Source organism: Aethalodelphis obliquidens, unplaced genomic scaffold, assembly GCF_003676395.1.
Source record: "Aethalodelphis obliquidens isolate GAN/ISIS:26980383/991018 unplaced genomic scaffold, ASM367639v1 scaffold61, whole genome shotgun sequence".
Classification (NCBI taxonomy): Eukaryota; Metazoa; Chordata; class Mammalia; order Artiodactyla; family Delphinidae; genus Aethalodelphis; species Aethalodelphis obliquidens.
In genome coordinates this window covers 5,026,365-5,045,848 of record NW_020838005.1, presented here as the reverse complement: position 1 = coordinate 5,045,848, position 19,484 = coordinate 5,026,365, and the positions used below count along the sequence as shown (strand labels likewise).

The 19,484-nt window shown below is 39.8% G+C and overlaps 1 protein-coding gene across 6 annotated transcripts in view; it reads right to left on the bottom strand.

Moving 5' to 3' along the window:
• The window catches only part of EXTL3 (exostosin like glycosyltransferase 3), a 120,157-nt gene that overhangs the window by 40,808 nt on the left and 59,865 nt on the right, over positions 1-19,484 (bottom strand). For all 6 annotated transcript variants that reach the window (XM_027088077.1, XM_027088076.1, XM_027088073.1 and 3 more), the window contains exons 2-3: positions 4,281-4,373; positions 69-2,697 (exon numbers count right to left, since the gene is read on the bottom strand). In XM_027088077.1, the coding sequence (XP_026943878.1) occupies positions 69-2,216 (2,148 nt within the window). In that variant the 5' untranslated portion in view covers positions 2,217-2,697; positions 4,281-4,373. The remainder of the gene's footprint in view (positions 1-68; positions 2,698-4,280; positions 4,374-19,484) is intronic.

Genomic DNA, 19,484 nt, shown 5'->3' with positions numbered 1-19,484 from the left:
TATGGAAAAGAGATTAAGAATGAATTCCTCTCTCATGCAGTAAAACAAAAGGCTCATGCTTCTATTACCATGATGGGGACGCCAATGTCAGGCCACAGAAGGTCCTCTGAGGGCAGCTTGGGAGAATTCCACACCACCACGACCTTGTTCAGGTAAGGGAGGCCATTCAGCCTCTCGAGCGAGTTCATGAGCACCTCCTCCCGCTCGTAGGTCAGCATCACCACTGTGAACTGCTCCCGTGGGACGTTGCCGCCCAGCGAGGCCTGGAACTCCTTGCCGGAGCCCCCGGCCCCGCCACCAATAGGCCGAAAGCCAGTCCCAGAGCCCAAGAATTTGGCCTCTGAGGGCAGCACAGGGTCAAACGGTGTGTGGGGGAAAAGATGGAAAGGTCCTGGCGCAGAGTTCCAGCTGCGATAGAAGTCCGTGACGGTCAAGGTGAAGTTGCGGAGGTACTTGGGGGAGGCGTAGGGCGGCTCCGTCTCCACGGGCCCCAGGTCCAAGTCCCCATTGTCGGCCATGTTGGGGTCAGTGCCGGCTGCCTTGCCTGAGCGATGGGGGATCTCGGCCGCCGCCTCTTCCCGGATGGGAGCGGCTGGGATCTGGATGCGAGTCCTAATCACAGCCAGCACAGTACTGAAAATACTGTCCGCAGTGGAGAAGTAAGTCTCCCAGAGGAAGCGGCCTTGCCGCCTCATGGCCAGAAGGTCGCTGTCGGAGAGGCTCCGTAGTAGGAAGTGGACCTCGGTCACTCGTGGCTTGGGCACCACCAGGGCGGCCTCACTCCACTGCAGCACGTCCTGGTAAGGAAGCTGCACGTGCTCCCCAAGCACAACTGGGACAGCACCAACCTCCAGGGCTTCAAAGAGCCGTGTGGCACACCCAGAGGAAATAACCAAGCGAGGGTCCCCGGGAGTGATAATGAGGGCGAAGGTGGAGAGCTTCAGTAATTCTAAGCGGTCTTCCCGCTCCCCACACAGCGCCCACTCAGTAGGCAGACTGGGTTTAGGCTGGTTTTTGCAGGTAAATTCTACCAAGACCTGATCTAGTTTGCTGTCCTGTACTGCCTTGAGGGTGGCAATGATACGATCATCGTAGTCGGCTGGAGGGTCACCCTCCATCTCCTCCTCAAAGGAGCGGGCCTCCTGAAGGCTGGATCTCAGCGACTCAATCTTCTCACCCTGGAAGGTGAAGAGATATTTCCGCTTCACTGGCACCTGTGGTGGGATTTCCATGAAGTTGGGCTCTGACATGGCGTGGACTAGTGGCGATACCACCAAGTCAAAGCCAGGCCGGTATTGGGCAGCATAGAAAGTGGACTGGGCCACCATGGCCCGGCCTGTACTGACATTGTACAGTAAATTCTGGGTGTCCGACTTCCGAGACAGATTGATGATGACGTGGTTGTGTCCGTCTGTCCGCCAGTGTGGTAGGGAGTACAGCTGCTTCTCCAGGTCAGCAGGCCGCAGCACTCCCAGCTCCTGCATTTCCCCCACTAGTATCACATAAAGGCAGGCAATATCTGCATTTTCTGTAACATAAACGTTGGCTCGTGCTGTGGCCTGAAAAGCCTGCTTGACCAAGGGATCCAGGTAGCTGCCAAAGGCAAACTGGTCACTGTCATAAACATAGACTGGGAAACCAGAGGTGAGAGGGCAACGAGAATAATCAAAACAGTTGTGCAGCCGGCAGCTCCGTAGGACCTTTGGGGGAGGGAGGCCGATATCGTCCTTCTCTGGGAGGAGTCGGATGGGCAGAGAGAGTTTGGGCTGATTTTGGGCCATCAGTTCTTTGTAAGAGTGCTCGGTCTGGCTGATGACGTTCTTGAGCTGAAGCAGGTCCTGCTTGGCATTCTCAATGCTCTTCTTACAGGCCTCGATCTTCAGATTCAGCTTGGCGATTTCACTGTTCAGCTCTTGCCGCTTGGCTTCCAGCTGCAAGAGCTCTTCACTTACAGACTCTCGAATGCGGCAGAGATCCAGCACGTGCTTCACCTCGCAGAGCTCATTACCAGCCCGTGGGCCAAAGATCCACTTGCCTGCCTCATCCGCTTCGTCCAGGGTGGTGAGATAATAGTGGGCGATGAGGGGGAAGAACACGAGGATGATGAAGAGCGTGAAGCTGAGCCACGTGAGCCGAATGCGGTTGGACCACCGCAGCACGCAGGTCTGACCTCCGTTGCCCACGCCCCCATTCCGCAACATGGTGTAGCCCGTCATGAGTTCCTCTGTGGCTCCTGCCCCTGCTGGTCACGTTGGGTCACTCGCCATAACCATGAGTTGCTATCAGACAAGACTCAACCTCCTCTCACTCCCGTGTTTCCGAAAGAGTTAGTGTGCTCCCTGGACAAGGCACCAAATAAAACGGAAATTTCATTTTCCTCAGCTATGATTGAAATGGTCTCTGACCCTACTCCAGCAGATTTTAAGTTCTGGTTGTTGACCAAAGAACATGTCCTTAATCTTTATCAAATAGTAAAAGGTACCACATTGTTGATGAGATGGAAGGGAAGAGGTCCCTGATGGTGGAACCCAGGAAAGATACCCAGGAATCAGATTGACTTTGTCAACTGCCATAGCTCTCGTTCCTTGGTTTTGCTGACCAATACATATGCATAGTTACTACTGACAGTTATAAAGTAGCTGGTTAGAACAGAAACAAATGCCAGCCTCTTAACAGTGTCATTGCCAACAATCAGGCCTGCAAAAGAAAGAGAAGCATGTCAGTCTTGAAGACATTATGTTCAACAAGCCTGCTCTCCCCCTGTAACTTTCTGGAAAATGCTTAAATCTTATAAGATGGAACAATGGTTGGATCATTGGTGTGTGTCTCACATAACACTTTAAGTCCAATGTAGGTTTTGTTTGGTATGGATATTTTACTTGTGGTTAGTAAGAGATGGATAAGGTAAGTGTCCAAAAACAGTTTCAGTGTTTAGACACACACACCTTCTTCCTATTTAATTGGCTATAGAGCAGCATTAGAGCCCTATAAAATGATTACCAGCTACATTCAACAGAGGGCGAAAATGTTCACAATTTGTTATTCTAGACTCAGGCATCATCATTAGACAAAGAGAAACACCCTCCTATCTATGTTCATTCCTGACATGAAAGTTGCCTTTTGAACTACTGGAAAACAAACGAACAAAAAAAAAACACCTCTGTGAGAAGCTCCATTTGTTATATTCAGAGTTGAAAAAAGCTGATGAGAACTCTCTTGATCTTTACCCAGCAGTGGGTCCAGTAATTCAGAGATAAAATGTATTTTCCAGTTTGCTTCTCATTTATCTTCTGTTAGCACACATCATGTGCTCCTCCTTAATATAGAAATAGTAACCTGGTCTTTCAGAAAGAACACTATACTTAGAAATGAGGGGCATTATTTCTTATCCTTGGAAGAGATGTGCTGTCAGACCTTACGCCCCAGGTTTCTAATCTCCCAAAATGGAGATAAGTGTACAGAGATAACAACATATATTGTGTTGCTATGAAAATAAAGGACAGAGGATGTGAGGGTACTTCAGGCTAAAAAATCTTGAAACAGCATTCCCAGTCCTATTCTCTTACCAAACTTTACTATCACAGGTTACAAAAGCTTTTCACTTGCTTTCACCTCAAATTCAATACATCTAGAAGTGAACTCATAATGTTCTGTGCCAAAGAATACCCCCAATTTCCTTCATTCATTCCCTCCAAAAAGTATTTACCATACTCTTTCCATGTCTAAGACATGCTAAGTATAACTGTGGGCAAATCTAGGATGTAAAATAATCCTCGATCTCATGGAACTTCCTTTAGCCTAAAAAGATGTAAACGAATAGCAAGGATACTACCACAAGGCAGTGTGAAGTAAGTAGTACTTTTTGGATGCTCAGTCACTCTCTCTAGCTTCTACTTTTGTTAAGGATATATAACTATTAAATGTTTGATAGAGTCTTCTCTCTCTTTAAATAAAAATTAAAAGTGATGACAATGTTACTAAAAGGTTTGAATAAGGAGACCACGAGATAAGGACAACAAAAACCAAAAAATAATCAATCATGGAAAAGCGTAAATTTGGATGATCTAAACTTGATAATTAAGAGGTGACCAAATATCCCAAAGTATGTAGGTCAAAGTTTCTAAAGCATTATCCTTTTAATTCAAATGTTAAAATCTCTCTTTTTGGTTTCAAAATAATGTTCTCTGCACTTACGATCAAATCGTAACAAAGACAGAATGGAGTGGAGGAAAAAAAGAAGGCATAATCCAGGCGACTCAGCTGATTCATTCCCTTCTTACCATATGGCTCAGGGTCCTTCCTTTCTCTGACTCATGTAGCGTTACACTTCAGTATACAATTTCTGGAAATAGTGAACTCCGGGGCTTGCTCTCCTGATAGAAAATAGAGAAGTGACATGCTATTAGAAAAATACTCAATACTGAAGGTGCTATTAAAGAATTTATTTACTGTCTACTATGAAAAGGTCTCTCTCATGTATATAAGGTGAGCATAGAATTTATTGCTCAAATGGAGGCACTGTTTTAAGTGAAAAGGGGTCCTATTAATAAATACACTGGGACAACAAGCATAAATCGGCATTCTCAAAGGCAAACCATCCAGCTATATGGTTACTTATTTATGAGCTCTAAGAGGGAATAAACCAAAATGCTAAAACGTAGAAAAATCCTTACCTTTTAGAAGTATATACTGAGATATTTATAGAGGATTTACCTGGAATTTGCTTAAAAATAAACAGGATGAGGGTGGTGAGGAGTATTCTGGGATATCAGTGAAACACGATTAGCCATGAGCAAATTGCTGTTGACACTGAATTATGGGGATACATGCATGTCTGCTTTTATATATGTTTAACATTTCTCATATTAAAAACTCAAAACTAAATTATACAGAGTCTAAACAAAATGTTTTTTAAAAGTTATTTGGAGACTGATGATACTTAATCTAATACTGCTAATGCTACCAACCTACAGTGAACAGAACTGGGAACAGAAACAAACGTTCTAATGGAAACCAGTAATTCAACAATGACTCAAAAAAATTTATCCCCATCAAGTTCCATCTCTTTTACTGAAATTGGGCAAAAGTGTCATCAGTGCCCAAAAGCATGAACTTTCTTTCCTAAACAGCTAATTATTGCAAGCACGAAAGAAAAAGAAAATGCTTAGAACCTCTTGTCATTCTCTGGAAAATGACAACGAAGGTATTGGGATCTAGAAATAAATGTCACCTGAAACCCTGATAAGGAGAAATCTCATTAATTCTGTCATCGGCCACAGCACTGAATGCCCAACTTGTCAGCCTGCCCCCTACAATGCATTCTATGCACAGCAATCAGCATCATCTTCCTAAAACATGAGTTAGACCAGGGATCTCCTTTCCTTAAAAATTTTCAGTGCTTTCCTGCTACACTGCCAGGCCCTTCATAACTAGCTCCCCGACCACCAAGCTAATCTCACACGACATCACTGCCATACTTGCTCGTTCAGCTTTAGCTACACTGGCTTCCTTTCAATTCTTCAACCAGCCAAGCTCTTAACTGCTTCAGAAGCTTTATACTTGCTGATCTTTTAGTCTCAAATGCTCTTCCCCAGGCTCTTCTCTGGTTGACTCCTTCTCATCCTTCAGATCTTAATTTCTTGATATTCCTGTTTAAGGTAGCCTTTCTTACCCCCTGACACTTTCTGGCACTGATCTACTGATTTCCTTCATAATATCTTTTCATTTATGTATTGTCCCTTTCTGCTTTGCTGGCACCCAGTCGTCCTCCTACCTCATACAGAAAGTGCTCCCCAAGGCTTCTGACATAATCTGGTACTGAATCCATTCGCTGAAATGGCGGCAACCCCCAAAGTACCCCCAAAATACTAGTAGACCAGTATTTCCAGCTCCCTAAAGGATACACTATGGCCATTACATGGTTCGAAATATTCCCACTTTCCAGTAACTTTCAGTTCTGCCCATGATATTACACTCTTCTAGTCTTACAAACTAGAAACAATGTGATATACAGCAAGGAGTATAGACCTCAAAGCTAGCCAGACCTGGATCAAACCCCAGCTTTGTAAGCTAGTAGATGGTCACTTAACCACTCTAAGCTGCATTTTTTTCTTAAGTAAAAGAAAACACTCATGTTCAGGATTGTTATAAAAATCAGAGATAAAGCAGTGAGTAAAAAATACCCTGTACAGTATCTCGCATATAGTAATCTATTTATTAGCTACAAGTCCTGGAGTTATTTTTAGATCTGCCAAACTGCATCCATTCTTTTTTGTAATAATAATAATTATGGTAATAATATATTTATAATAATAGTAATTTACAATAATGTTTGCATTTATCCCTTCCTTTTATACAACTGCCTTCAACCTAGTACTGGACCATAACAAACCATTATGCCTAATCTCACATTCCCCATCAGTTTATCTTGTGCATTACTCTAAATCAATCTTTTTTATTTCATCTAATAATGCTTTAGCTTGAATAATTTCAACTGACCTATCTCTGAGTTCACCAAACCATTCTTCTGCTATTTCTAGTTTAAGGTTAATTCCATCCAATAAATTCTTAATTTCAGGTATTATATTTTTCAGTTCAAGAATGTCCATTAAGTTCTTTTTTAGAGATTCCATTTCTCTATTGAAATTCTTCATCTATTAATTTTTTCCATCTTTTCCTCCATTTTCTTTAGCATATTTATGAGAATTAAATTTCTTATCTAATTCCAACATCTGGTGCACCTGTGGATTTTATTCTATTTTTCTCTTGATTGTAGGTCATATTTACCTGTTTCTTTGTAATCTTATGATTTTTTATTGTGTGCTGGACACTGTTTAGAAGAACTATAAACACTGGAGTAAACAATTTTCTCAAGAGATGGCATACTTTTCTGTCTTTTTTTTTTTTTAAAACCCTCTACCAGCCTGGCAGTTATATATTCAATTTATGACTTCAGTTGAAAATTTAACATTATCTCTAATTTTATCGCTCTTCTTAATAAAAGCTCTTTACCTATGATGACCTCTCTCTTGACTTTTACGTCAATATTGACGGATATTTCGGCTCCATCTTGTTTCTACACTCTTAATGTTAGCCCTTATTATCATTAATGCAATTCATGCTTGTTTAGATTCACCCACATATTTACCAATTTCCTTATTCAGAATTCCATTCCTTTTTGCATTTCATTCCTTCCCTCTGGTTGTTTCCTTTTCCCTGAAGCAGTGCCTCCAGTGAGAGTCTGTTGGTAAACTGTTTTCTTGTGAAAACACTTTATTTCACCCTAAATCCTGAATAATGATCTAGCTGGATATACCATTCTAGGTTAATAATTCTTTTCCACCAACACTGAAGAATCCTCTGGATTCTATTACTGCTGCTGAGATGTGAGATGTCGGTCTAATTGTTGTGCCTGTGGATAACCTGACTTTTCATTCTGGCTATGTTCAAGATCTTTTTGCCTTTGGAATTCTGCATGTGTCTACATGTGGAATCTGGGGGGTGGGGGACGCTCAGCACTCATCAAACTTTCTGGTTCTTAAGATGTGTGTCTCTCATCAAACCAGAAAAGTCTCAGTCATTATCTGTTTGCTTTCTTTGTTTGTTTAGTCTTAGTTTGTTTAGTTTGTTGGTTATCTATTCGTATAGAGCCTGTCGCTCATTCTCTCCTTTTTGAACTCCTATTAGATGACTAGACATATGTCAGACCTCCTCATTTCATACTCCATGTCTTTAAACCTTTCTTCTATATTTTCTCTTTTGTCCTTTGTGCTACCATCTGGAAATTTCCTCAGGTCTATCCAGTTGAGGGCTCAGGAAATGTTTTCAGTAAAGAGCCAGAGAGTAAATATATTAGGTTTGGGGAGTTACATACAGTCTATGTAGAATATTTTCATTTGTCTCTTTTTTTAAACAACCCTTCAAAAACGTAAAAACCATTCTTTCCATGCAGGCTGTAAAAAATAAGCCACAACCAAGATTTACCCCACAAGCCACAGTGTGCCAACTCCTGATCTAACTCATTAATTCTCTATTCTGTGTCAAAGTGGTTGTTTATCCTACCCACTGAGTTTTAATTTCAATGACTATTTTACATTTCCAGAAATTCTACTGACCCCTTTTTAAAATTTTCTCTTATGTTTACGATAGCACCTATTCTTTCTCACCTTTTCTATTCCTTCTCTTCAGGTGTTTAGTTTGTTCTGTCCGCTGATTCTTGCTCATTGAGGAATAGTAGATTGTTTCCTCCCATGCTTTATAATTCTGTATTGAGTTCATTTTTAGTTGTGCTTTATTTCTGGGAAATCTATGTGGTCTGGGTTGAGGATACGTCCCTCCAGAACAGTTTGTGTCTTCCAGATACCTCTGTCATACTATCAGCCTTACACCACTTTTTATGTCAATTCTCAGTCTGGAGATTCTCCCAGATCCCACAAGTACTGTAGATTTGAACACAAAACTCATATGAAGGGAAATCCATGGTCATGAGTTCTCAGTGAATATTCCCTTCCCCAACCAGCTCTGGATCTTGCTAAGAGAGACATCTCTCTGTGTGTGCTCACAGGTAGATTTTTTTCTAGTCTATCCACTCCTTTAGTGAATGTTCAACCCTTTGAAGATCCATACTCTTATCTGGTATCTCAGTTTAACACTCACAGGCGCAAGGCTCTTTCTCTTATCTCTGTGGAAACTAAAATGCAAGTTACTAAAACTGGCAAACACCCTAAAACCAGAGATCGCCTCCAGTCTTTTGTCTATGCATGAATAAACATGCTTACAAAAATGGGATATATGTTCTTTTTTGTAATCTGATTTTTTCCACTTATAACAAGAACAGTGTAATGCCCCACATCATTAGACGCTATACTACATGACCATCAATAATTGAATACAGCAAGACCATAATTTATTTAACCAGTCCCCTTTTGCTAGACATTTGTTTCCAATTTTTCACTATAATCAAAACTATAACAACTATTTTTGTAGCTATCTTTGCATACATCCACAGTTATTTCCTTAGAAAGAAAATTTTAACATAGGTCAGAGCAAGAATATCTTACCATTTTAAAAATTACCATCTACAAGAAAGATGACCATTTATCCTCCCACCAACGATACAGAGGGCATCCGTTCGCCAATAATGGTGTGACAGAAATGGTTATTACTCCACGAGAATGTATTTGCTCTCCTACATTTCCCACTCTGCCTTACAGTTTGGCTGCAGCCGTTAAGACTAGTTCTTGCCAAAGGGAATGTGAGTAGAAGTAAGGTATCCTTTCCAGTACAAGGCAGTTAAGAATAGCCATGGATTCTTCGTCCCCCCACCACTTGAGAGACTGAAAGCAAAAAACTCTAAAACTATGAAGTGGCAAGATAAAAGCAACACAGACTCCTGAGTCACCGCTGGAGAGGAGCCACAGAAGAGTGTCGTCTGAATTGTGAAGAGTGAGAAATAAACTTTTATGTTAGGCCACTAAGATTTCAGAGTCTGCTGCTGCAGTTAAGCATTAATTAACCTAACTAATCCAACCAAATGCCTTTTTTTTTAAAACAGTTTGATAAAATGTCATTCTACTGTTTTAATTTACCCCTTATTATTGGAGGTCGAACAATTTTTGCTCATTATCTGTACTTCTCTTTTCATGCACTATCACTTCATGTGTTTTGCCAATTTTTCTATCTCTAAATGTTTTATCTTTTTTTTTTTTTTTTACATTAGTCTGCTGCCCATAATCACTCTTCTGCTAAACTTCCACGATCCTCTATAATCAAGGATGGCTCTACCTACATGCCCTACTTCAACTATTCCACGTACGTCCAGTGAATCTTTCAAGCTCAACCCTACACAAAGAACGAGCTGGCTCAAGTCGTGCTCTTTCTCCAACCTTCTCCATCTCACTTGCCCAACAGACTCACTGGACACTTGGAACAGCATTCTTCCTCTTCTCCACCTAACCCACTTATTCTCTGGGGCCATTTTAGAGTCCCACCTCTTCCATATAGTTTTCTCTAACTAAACTTGATTTCTGAACTCTCTAAATTCCCACTGTATTCAGTATTAGAGGATTCAGAATTTGATCAACTGTTCATTAGTTTCATTTAAGCAATTTGTTTCTCTCCAGCTGGACTTAAAACTCTTTGTAGAATGAAACTATTTTTCTGACCTCTTCTGAAATCCCTCTGCAAAATATCACATAGTTCTGGGTTCCAGGTCACTGCTCAATAAATAACAATACTAGATGAAAATCTTAGTTTACATTTTCATTTTCAATCAAGTTTGAGATTTAGAGCCTATATAGTCTTGGTTCAAGGAAAATGAAACACTGAAAAATAAAGAGAGAGAATTTCATAGCTAGGAGGAGGCTAGAAGGCCATCTGTACTTGCAATTAGACTCTCTAGCTCAGGACTCAACTTTGAGAATTTAAGAATGTTACACAATTTCCTCCTTAAAGTGATATTGAAAAATCCCTACTTACCTCCAGGGTTATTGTGAGGATTAAATAAAATACGATAGATTAAATTAAAAAAATCTATGGGACACAGCTAAAGCTGTGCTGAGAGGAACATTACGCATGAAATGCTTACATTAGAGAAGAGGGAACATCTCAAATCAATAACCTAAGCTCCTACGTCAAGAACCTAGAAAAAGAACAAAATAAACCCAAAGTAAGCAGAAGAAAAGAAAGAATAAAGAGCAGAAATCAATGAAATAAAAAACATAAAAACAAAAGAGAAAAATCAGTAAAACCAAGAGGTTTGTCAATAATTTTGACAAACCTGCTCAAGACTGACAAAGAGATACAAATTACCAACATGGGGAATGAAACAGGGGATATCACTACAGTTCCTGCAGGCATCAAACGGATAACAAAGGAAGTATAAACAACTTAACACACATAAATTGGACAACTCAGATGAAATGAACCAATGCCTCAAAAAACACAAACACCACAACTCACCCAACAGGAAATAGATAATTGGTCCTATAACTATTAAATAAATCGACTTTGTAATTTTAAAACTCCCCAAAAAGAAATGTCCAGCCCCAAAGGCTTTCACTGGAGAATTCTACTACATGTTTAAAGTATAAATACCTATTCTACACGGTCTCTTCCAGTGGCGGCAGGGGGGAGATTCCCGGTCCTTTTACCAACCCTGATACCCAAACCAAAGAGAGCACCAAAAAAGCAAACTACAGATAAATCTCTCTCACGAATATAGACAAAAAACACTGAACAAATATTAGTGAACAGAATTCAGTAATATATAAAAAGAATTAAATTATATTGCACTTAAGTAGGGAAGTGTTATTTTACATAGTTAATCTTATCCAGAAGCATGAACATTCATTCTCTCCATTTATTCACACCTTTATTTCTATCAAATAGTTCTGTCATCCTCATCCCTGCCCCAATGTCTCATATTAAGTTAGTTTGTATTTTATATAATTTACTCATCCGTTCTCCTGGTTCTCCACCGCAACAGCTCATTCTCTGGTTCCTTTTGCCACTCCTTAAATACAGTTGTTCCTCAGGGGTTTGTCCCTTGTCCTCTTCTCTCTTTATCTTCATTTACTGGAGCTTGCCAATACCTTCAATTAGCACCCCCTGATTGGATGATTCTCAAATTTACCTCTCTAACCTTGATCTCCCTTCTGATATCTCTTTTCCAATGGTCAGCAACACAGACATCTACACCTCAATGTTCCAATGGCAGCAAGGGTACACCTCCTCTGAGCATAAGGAGGTTATGTTAGTTAAGTGCCTTCTCCCAACAAAGAGGGAAAAAAAGTTCAAAATACTTGTGCACAGAGATTTATCATTCAAATCACGGCTGATGCCCTACTTTTTACTCTTTCCCTAATCAAAATTTTCTTGCTGATAAATGGAAAGTAGAATTCTTCATATGTTAGCCACTCACTTGAGGGCTTGAAACCAGCTATGTTCCTGGAAAGCTGAAATGGTAAGTAATTCAAGTCAAAAATCCAGAAGATAAGCTGAGAAGTCATCTGGGGCTTAAGAGTTCTCATTCGGAGTTCTGCATATGCTTGTCTTGCCCCTTCATCTCCTCCCTCCTACGCCTCAACACACCCGTGCCCTCTACCATCTCTACCATCGCCTCCTCTTTGAACGCCTTCTCTGCTAACATTCCTTATCTCCACAGCGAACTCTTCCGTCATCGGTGGGAACATTACCAGCAATGAGGACCTTGCTTTCAAGAGTCTGTTGATATAATAACCATCCTACTGACTCGACTTTTCTTCTTGTAAAACTAAAACACTCTGATATTGAAACTTCCTATCGTGGATTTGGCATATCACTGTTTATTTAGGTCTTCTTTAATGCCTTTCAACAAAGTTGTATAATCTTCCTCATTAAAAAATAAATAAATAAACTGAACTAAAGTAAAACACTCAATGGAAGAGAGAAAGAAAACAGAAGGGAGGAAAGAAGGGAATAAATAGCTGGTTCCACTTGGGCTGCTGTTATGCATTACATCTGAAACGTATGAAGGGAGAATGGAGCAAGAAGCAGAGAAGCTAGACACCTTCCAGATGTTCCCAAATGAAACCTTCAACTGACTTTAACATATTAAATAACTATAATAACAGCTAACATCTATTGAATGTTTACTGTGTGCCAGGTTAGACCTACTGTATTCCTTCACACACTTAATCTTCACAAGAATCCTATGAAGTAGGTATTACTAGTATTCCCACTGTATTTATACACGAGGAAACCAAAGCACAGAGCTTAGGTAACTTGCCCAGGGGCATCCATATTGAGTAAAACGTGGATTCAACTCAGTTACTCTAAGGCCCACACTCTCTCTGTCTTAACCATTATGATAAACTGCCTGTGATGTTAACTCAGGGAACACAGAGCATAGGCACATCATGCATAAATTAATTTTAAATTATCCATATTACTACAGCTGTACTGTAACCACAGATAATGAGTTATAATTAAAACACATGGTAATACTATTCCAAACCTAAAGTCAACCTTATATTCATATTTGTTTATCTGCTAAACAAAACAAGAAAACTATATACTCAGAGTGAATGACCTACCTGTGCATCTGTGCAGGTAGTACTACATGAGCCCATCAAGAAGGCAGAATCCTATTACAACCCAGGAGCAGGTTCTACAGAACCGCTTGTACATTGCTGCTATTACTGCCATTGCCACAAGCCTTTCAAACTAGATAAAGATAGTTCTGTACAGAAAATCATTTCAATAAGGTTGTTGAAAGCAATATTTCAGAGATTTTTAAATACTATAACAACCCCAAAGAACATGATTTCCTGATTTCCTGCTAAGCACAGGCATGACAGTCTGTTACCTAGTACCTAGTTCAAAAATCAGGATGTTAATAAGCTAAACAAATTAAACAAACTAAAATAAATTTCCCAATACTAGCACTACTATTAAGACTCTGACTTCTCTCTTTTATGGTTCAAAATAACAAAAGGCACTTTCCAGGGAAGCTAACTGCTGTTAAAAAGTGACTTGTAAAAACTGAATGTAGGCAATTCACAAGTTGCAGGAGAGCGAGGTCATGTGTTTTTCACAATACAACCACCACAGTTTATTTACTGGATAAATTTAACCTGGGTGTAAAACAAAGGAAATAAAAAGTTGTCAGCAATTCAAAACAAAAATCAGGTGAGAAAAACTGGTTGTGCATTAACATACTTACTGAGTTACGAGTCAAGATTATGATACAATCACAAAGAACCACAGAGTTGAGCCACCCTTATTACAGGGCTTTGAAAAAAAGGAAAAACAAATATTGCTTGGTCTCAAGAACAGATTTCTAAGTCCAAAGGTGTTCCACAGATGCCCCTAGCAGACACAAAAGGAGCTCACCAGTAAGTAATAAGCATTCCTTCCGCTGCTCAACTGTGTATAGGTATTAACAAGCAAACTAACATTCTTGATTAACCCAGGTCACAATATTGCTGCATTTAGTCAGCAATAAACCTGAACCCAGAAGTCTCAACTCCCAGGATAAGTCCTCAATTGGAAAATTATGCCAATTCCTGTATCTGTTTCCCTTCCCACCAGTTTGATAACATCCCACAAATCAAAATCACATTGTCTCACGAGTCAGTTTTTAACTAGGGTTACAAATCAGATGCACAACTCAGCTAAGAATGTTTTCACATGATAAACCCAGGCCCACCAAACATTAACTGAATCAGAATTCCCAAGCATGGGCCCAAGCTCCCGCAGTTTGACAAAGCTCCCAAGTGATTTTAATGCAGAACACACTACTCAATAAACTCAAAAGTACTGGTCTAACAAAGAACTGATGACAATCCTCATTCAGATTGATGACATCTGAATCAATATAATTATAGACAACTAAGGAAGTCAAAGAGCAATATACCTTATTCATGCAGGAAGTCTACAGACCACATCATAGACTTTTGGAAGACGTGGGGGTAGACCTTTCACTTGTTATAACTATATATATATTTACAATGCACTCTAGATAACACACTTTACATATACTTTCTCATTTCATCCTCATATCAACCATCTTGGGGTTAGGCTTATTTTTTCTACTTTGCAGAAAAATAAGTGTGAATCCCAAGGTTAGGTAACCTACTTAAGGCCATACAGCAAGAAGGTGAGGAGCCCAGATACAAATCCAGGTGTCTGACCTGCACCCTGCTACACACGTGTTTACTATTTGTTTACTTAAAAGACTCATTTTGGCTTTGTTCATTTACAATAAGCATGTATTGCTTTCATAATTAAGAAAAATATTATCTTGCTGCAGTCACTTCAAAGTACACCACATTAGATTTTTCCATAAATAACGTGACAATTAGCTTTTTAGAAAAAAATAAAGTTGAATTCCTGCATGACAAACCAAATCCCAAAATAAGTCCCAGATGGATTCAAGAGGTAATTATAATAAATGAAACCACAAAAAGAACAAAAGGAAAACATAAATGTAATTTCACCACAAGATAAGTACAGCCACTTTTACAGGAATCTAGGCAAAAGTGGAATCCATAAAAGTTCAACAAATCTGACTATGTAAGAATCAAAGGCTTCTACATGTATTTTTTTTTTCAGTTGAGATTCAGTGAAAAGATTGGTGGAAGCATTTACAACACAGCATTACTTTCACAGAAGTAAAAGCAATAGAATAGTGGTCAAAGGAAATAAGCAGGAAGCTACACAAAAAGAAGGTGTCCAAATGCTAAACATTTTTAAATGTTTAATCATCCCAGCAATCAAAGAAGTGTACATTTAAAACAAGACACAGTGACATTTTCCACCTATAAACCAGCAAAGAATAGTAAAATTACAGTATCTGGTACTGACGAGGGTACATTCCCATACTCTGGTGCTGCGAAGGAGAGCCGATACTCCTATCTGGAGCACAATTTGGCCTTAAGCAATAAAAGCCCTGAAATGGTGCCTTCACTTTGACCCTACAATTCCACTTCCAGAAATTATTCTTAAGAAAGAATCATGAATGAGAAAAAAGATTTAATATCAAGAATGTCCACATTACAAAGTAAACCATTTAGTATAATAAAGTACAGTACATCTCTGTACTCCGCTGGCAGCTACAGTGACAGGTACTCTTACGCTGTATTCGTAGGAACGTAAACTTGCCATCTGTAACAAGTCTTTAAAATATTCATATCTTCGACTCAGCAATTTCACTTTCTAGGAATGCATTCTATGTGAACAAAGATTTGTATTATTGATATAAAAATGTAATCACCAAGCATTCTTTATAATAGCAAAAAAAAATTATAAATTAAATGTCCAAGATTAGGAGGAAGGTTAAATATTAAGTATGATAAATCCATGTCATTAATATGATTATCACTCTGTCATTAATATGTTATCTCTCTGTCAATAAGCTTTTCAATCGTTTTAAATCAAATGGGAAAATGTTCACAATATGTGAAAAATACAGATTCCACTGTATGGAAGGAGGAGGTGTAAAAACAGGTTTTTTTGTGTTTTTTTTTAAACAGGTTTTTTAAAATAAGATCTTCAGATAGATTTTGCTGAAGAATCCTTCTGGAACAGTCAACTTGATGCACAAGTGCCTAGAGCATAAACTAATTTCTCTAAGGGTTTCCATGCCTCAAGAAAATAAGATTTTCACCTTATGCTATGGAGGTATACAATTGATATCATTAGTGTAGACTCTAGTCTCCCTAAATGAGATAGAAAACTCAAGTAGAAGTTTGCTAAGCAATACGTAAATCAGCTCTATGACTCAGGCATCCAACTTCAACCTGCATGGGTGAATTCAACTTGAGACTCCGATTCTGTCATCCCTTTATCACTACTACCATCTTTCTGATTCATCAGGCCCCCTAACTTCATAATTCCTGTCTTTCTTGACTCATATGTTCCTTATCCTTTTTCAACTCATAAACTAAAGGGGTAGACTATATGACCTCAAAGATCCTTTGAGATTCTAGGACCCCACTGACTTACAACTGCCTTACACACAAAAAGCACATACATACTGTTTACTGGTGGCGGGGAGGGAAATATTACGAACAAATAAACTCAAGGCTATCCCCAAGACCTCCTTTTGTTTCACCTCCAAAATTTCAAGCATAATGCTTTCTTTTAAGGCCCCCCCTTAATTTTCCACTGAATCCAATAATAATAATTTGGAGTCCTCACCAACTACCTTCTCCATTTTAAGCCACAATGCCTTTATACTTGACAGCTCCACTTCAGAAATAAAGGAAGTCAGGCTGGGAAGAGTAAGTCAAGGTTGGAAAAAACCCAGGATACAAAAAGATTTTATCAGTCTAGAATATCTAAGCAGGTAACATTTAAAAGAGATAAAGGCAGGGCTTCCCTGGTGGCGCAGTGGTTGAGAGTCCTGTACCCCGATGCAGGGGACACGGGTTTGTGCCCCAGTCTGGGAAGATCCCACATGCCGTGGAGCGGCTGGGCCCGTGAGCCATGGCCGCTGAGCCTGCGCATCCGGAGCCTGTGCTCCGCAACGGGAGAGGCCCCAACGGTAAGAGGCCCATGTACCGCAAAAAAAAAAAAAAAAGATAAAGGCAGAGTTCAGGCACTTAGATCCCAAAACTACAAGGAAATGATTTAGCTTAATAACAGCGCGCGCGCGCACACACACACACACACACACACAGTTATGATTTTAGTTGACTATAATTTCAGTGAATCAAGAATATATGACTATCACCTGTTTTTCCTGTTTTTTTGTTTTGTTTTGTTTTGTTTTTTGGTACGCGGGCCTCTCACTGTTGTGGCCTCTCCCGTTGCGGAGCACAGGCTCCAGACGCGCAGGCTCAGCGGCCATGGCTCACGGGCCCAGCTGCTCCGCGGCATGCGGGATCCTCCCGGACCAGGACACGAACCCGTGTCCCCTGCATCGGCAGGCGGACTCTCAACCACTGCGCCACCAGGGAAGTCCCCCCTGGTTTTTTTTTTTAAACAAAATATAGTGTCAAAAACAAAAGAGTAAAAGTTACCCCACTCTGACACTGTATACTGAATACTGTACACTGTGCTGAGCGCCACACTTTAAGAGGAACATTAACAAAGTGAATGCAGGGCAGAGGACTAAGAAATTGGTGAGGGGATTTGAAACTGTCAAATAAGAAACAGCTGAAGGAAATGGGGATCGACAGCCTGTGGAGTAGAAGACCTAGGAAAAGGATGGTAATCTCAATGACCACAGAGGCCCTGAGAGTGAAGTAGATGAACCAAGGCGGCCGGCAGAGACCTTAGCAAAATGGAGAGCATATTTAGCATCTAGGAGATTACTACCATCAGAAATGTGAGCTCTACAGCACCAATGCCTATAATTTTTTCTTAAGAAAAGCCAGAAAGAGAGATTTTTATGTGAAATCTCTGCATTTCTGAAAGTTGGCTCCCAATGTAAGTCTTTGTGTAAGTTGGGTGGCCAAATGGTATGTGCACAGGCCTCACTTGATCCATGCACACTAATTTGCAACTCGTGTCTTGGGAAACATGATGGCTGTCTTCCAACATCTGCAGAACTGTCAGAGGGAAAAGGAATAGACTTGTTCTACACAGCCCTAAAAGGTGACACTCACAGAAAGGCAAACTGCAGCTCAATAAGGAAAAGCATCCTAAAAACTAGTCTGCAAATTAGAATGGGCTGCCCAGAAAGGTTCACATCACTGTATTCTAAGAGGGACAGGTCAGTAAATGTTATTAGCCAATTCAAGAATGCTGCCTCTTACCACATCTGGTCAAATAACTAAACCTCCCCAAGCCTCAGTTTTCTTTCCTACCTTCCTCCCCCTCAAAAAAAGGAATACTGTAACATTTAGCCTCTTATCTCTCAGAGTTACTATAAAGATCAAAATCTATGTGAGAAAAAAATATATGAAAGTATATGATCGCCAAGAACTATAGTAATTTAAGACATTATTGTAATCTACCATCATAATGTATTTATGTATGTCTTATCTCTCTTACTATACAGGCTAAGGGCATATTCCAAATCTAATTCATTTTTTAAATTCCTCAGAGTACCAAATGTTTGTTGAAAAAAGGTTTAAAAGGAAGTTGGAGGAGACAGGTAAAATGATGACAATGTAAGAGGATAAGATAAACAGCCAAAAAAGCAAACATCCAGGGGGTTAATCATTAATAACACTGATCAGCCTAAAAGGTATTGGGCACAGTCAAACGGAGAAATACAGAAAAGTAGCAACATGTGTGTGAAGGCGCGATACTTTAAGGCAGGCATTGGCAAACTACAGCCAGCTGCCTGTTTTGTAAATAGTTACATTAGAATACAGCCTTGCTCATTCAGTTATGGATTGCACGTGTGTATTATTGTATGTACATACTGTATATATGTACTATATATCAATATATGTTGTTTTCAGTCTACAGCAGCAGAGCTGAATAGTTGCAAAGCCTAAAATACTCATTATTTGGCTGTTAACAGAAAAAATTTGCCTACTTGTCTATAAAAGTACTCCCAGGTTACAAACCACAGAATGCTGAGACATAGTTCATCTTCCCTATGGCTCCATCCCTGCGATTTTAATGGGTCATTTTGGTACACGTAAGCAAAATCCTACACTAAACATCATGACCTAAGAGCAGAGGAGGTAAATGTCACTGAATGGGGTCTTCATATTCCTCTTATATACCCAAGATTATAAAATTTTTAATGCTGCTTCTTTTCCACCTAGTAATATCACCAGAGATCTGAAAAACTCCAGGTGTACAAGGAGTGTGGAACTGGTTCAAGCAGGAAAAGATCATGCTTAGAGGTGAGCCGCCCCATCTCTCTTGAGTTCTCGAACTCCGTCTGCTTGAGCTCCACTATTTCAAGGAACCTACAAATAGATGAAAAATCCTTTCTTTCCTCTTAGTTACCCTATCATTACCAGTTCTCAAAAGGAACAGCTGCCGAAAATTAAGAGGAAAAAAACAAAATGAAGATAAATATGTTAACAGAAGTTTCC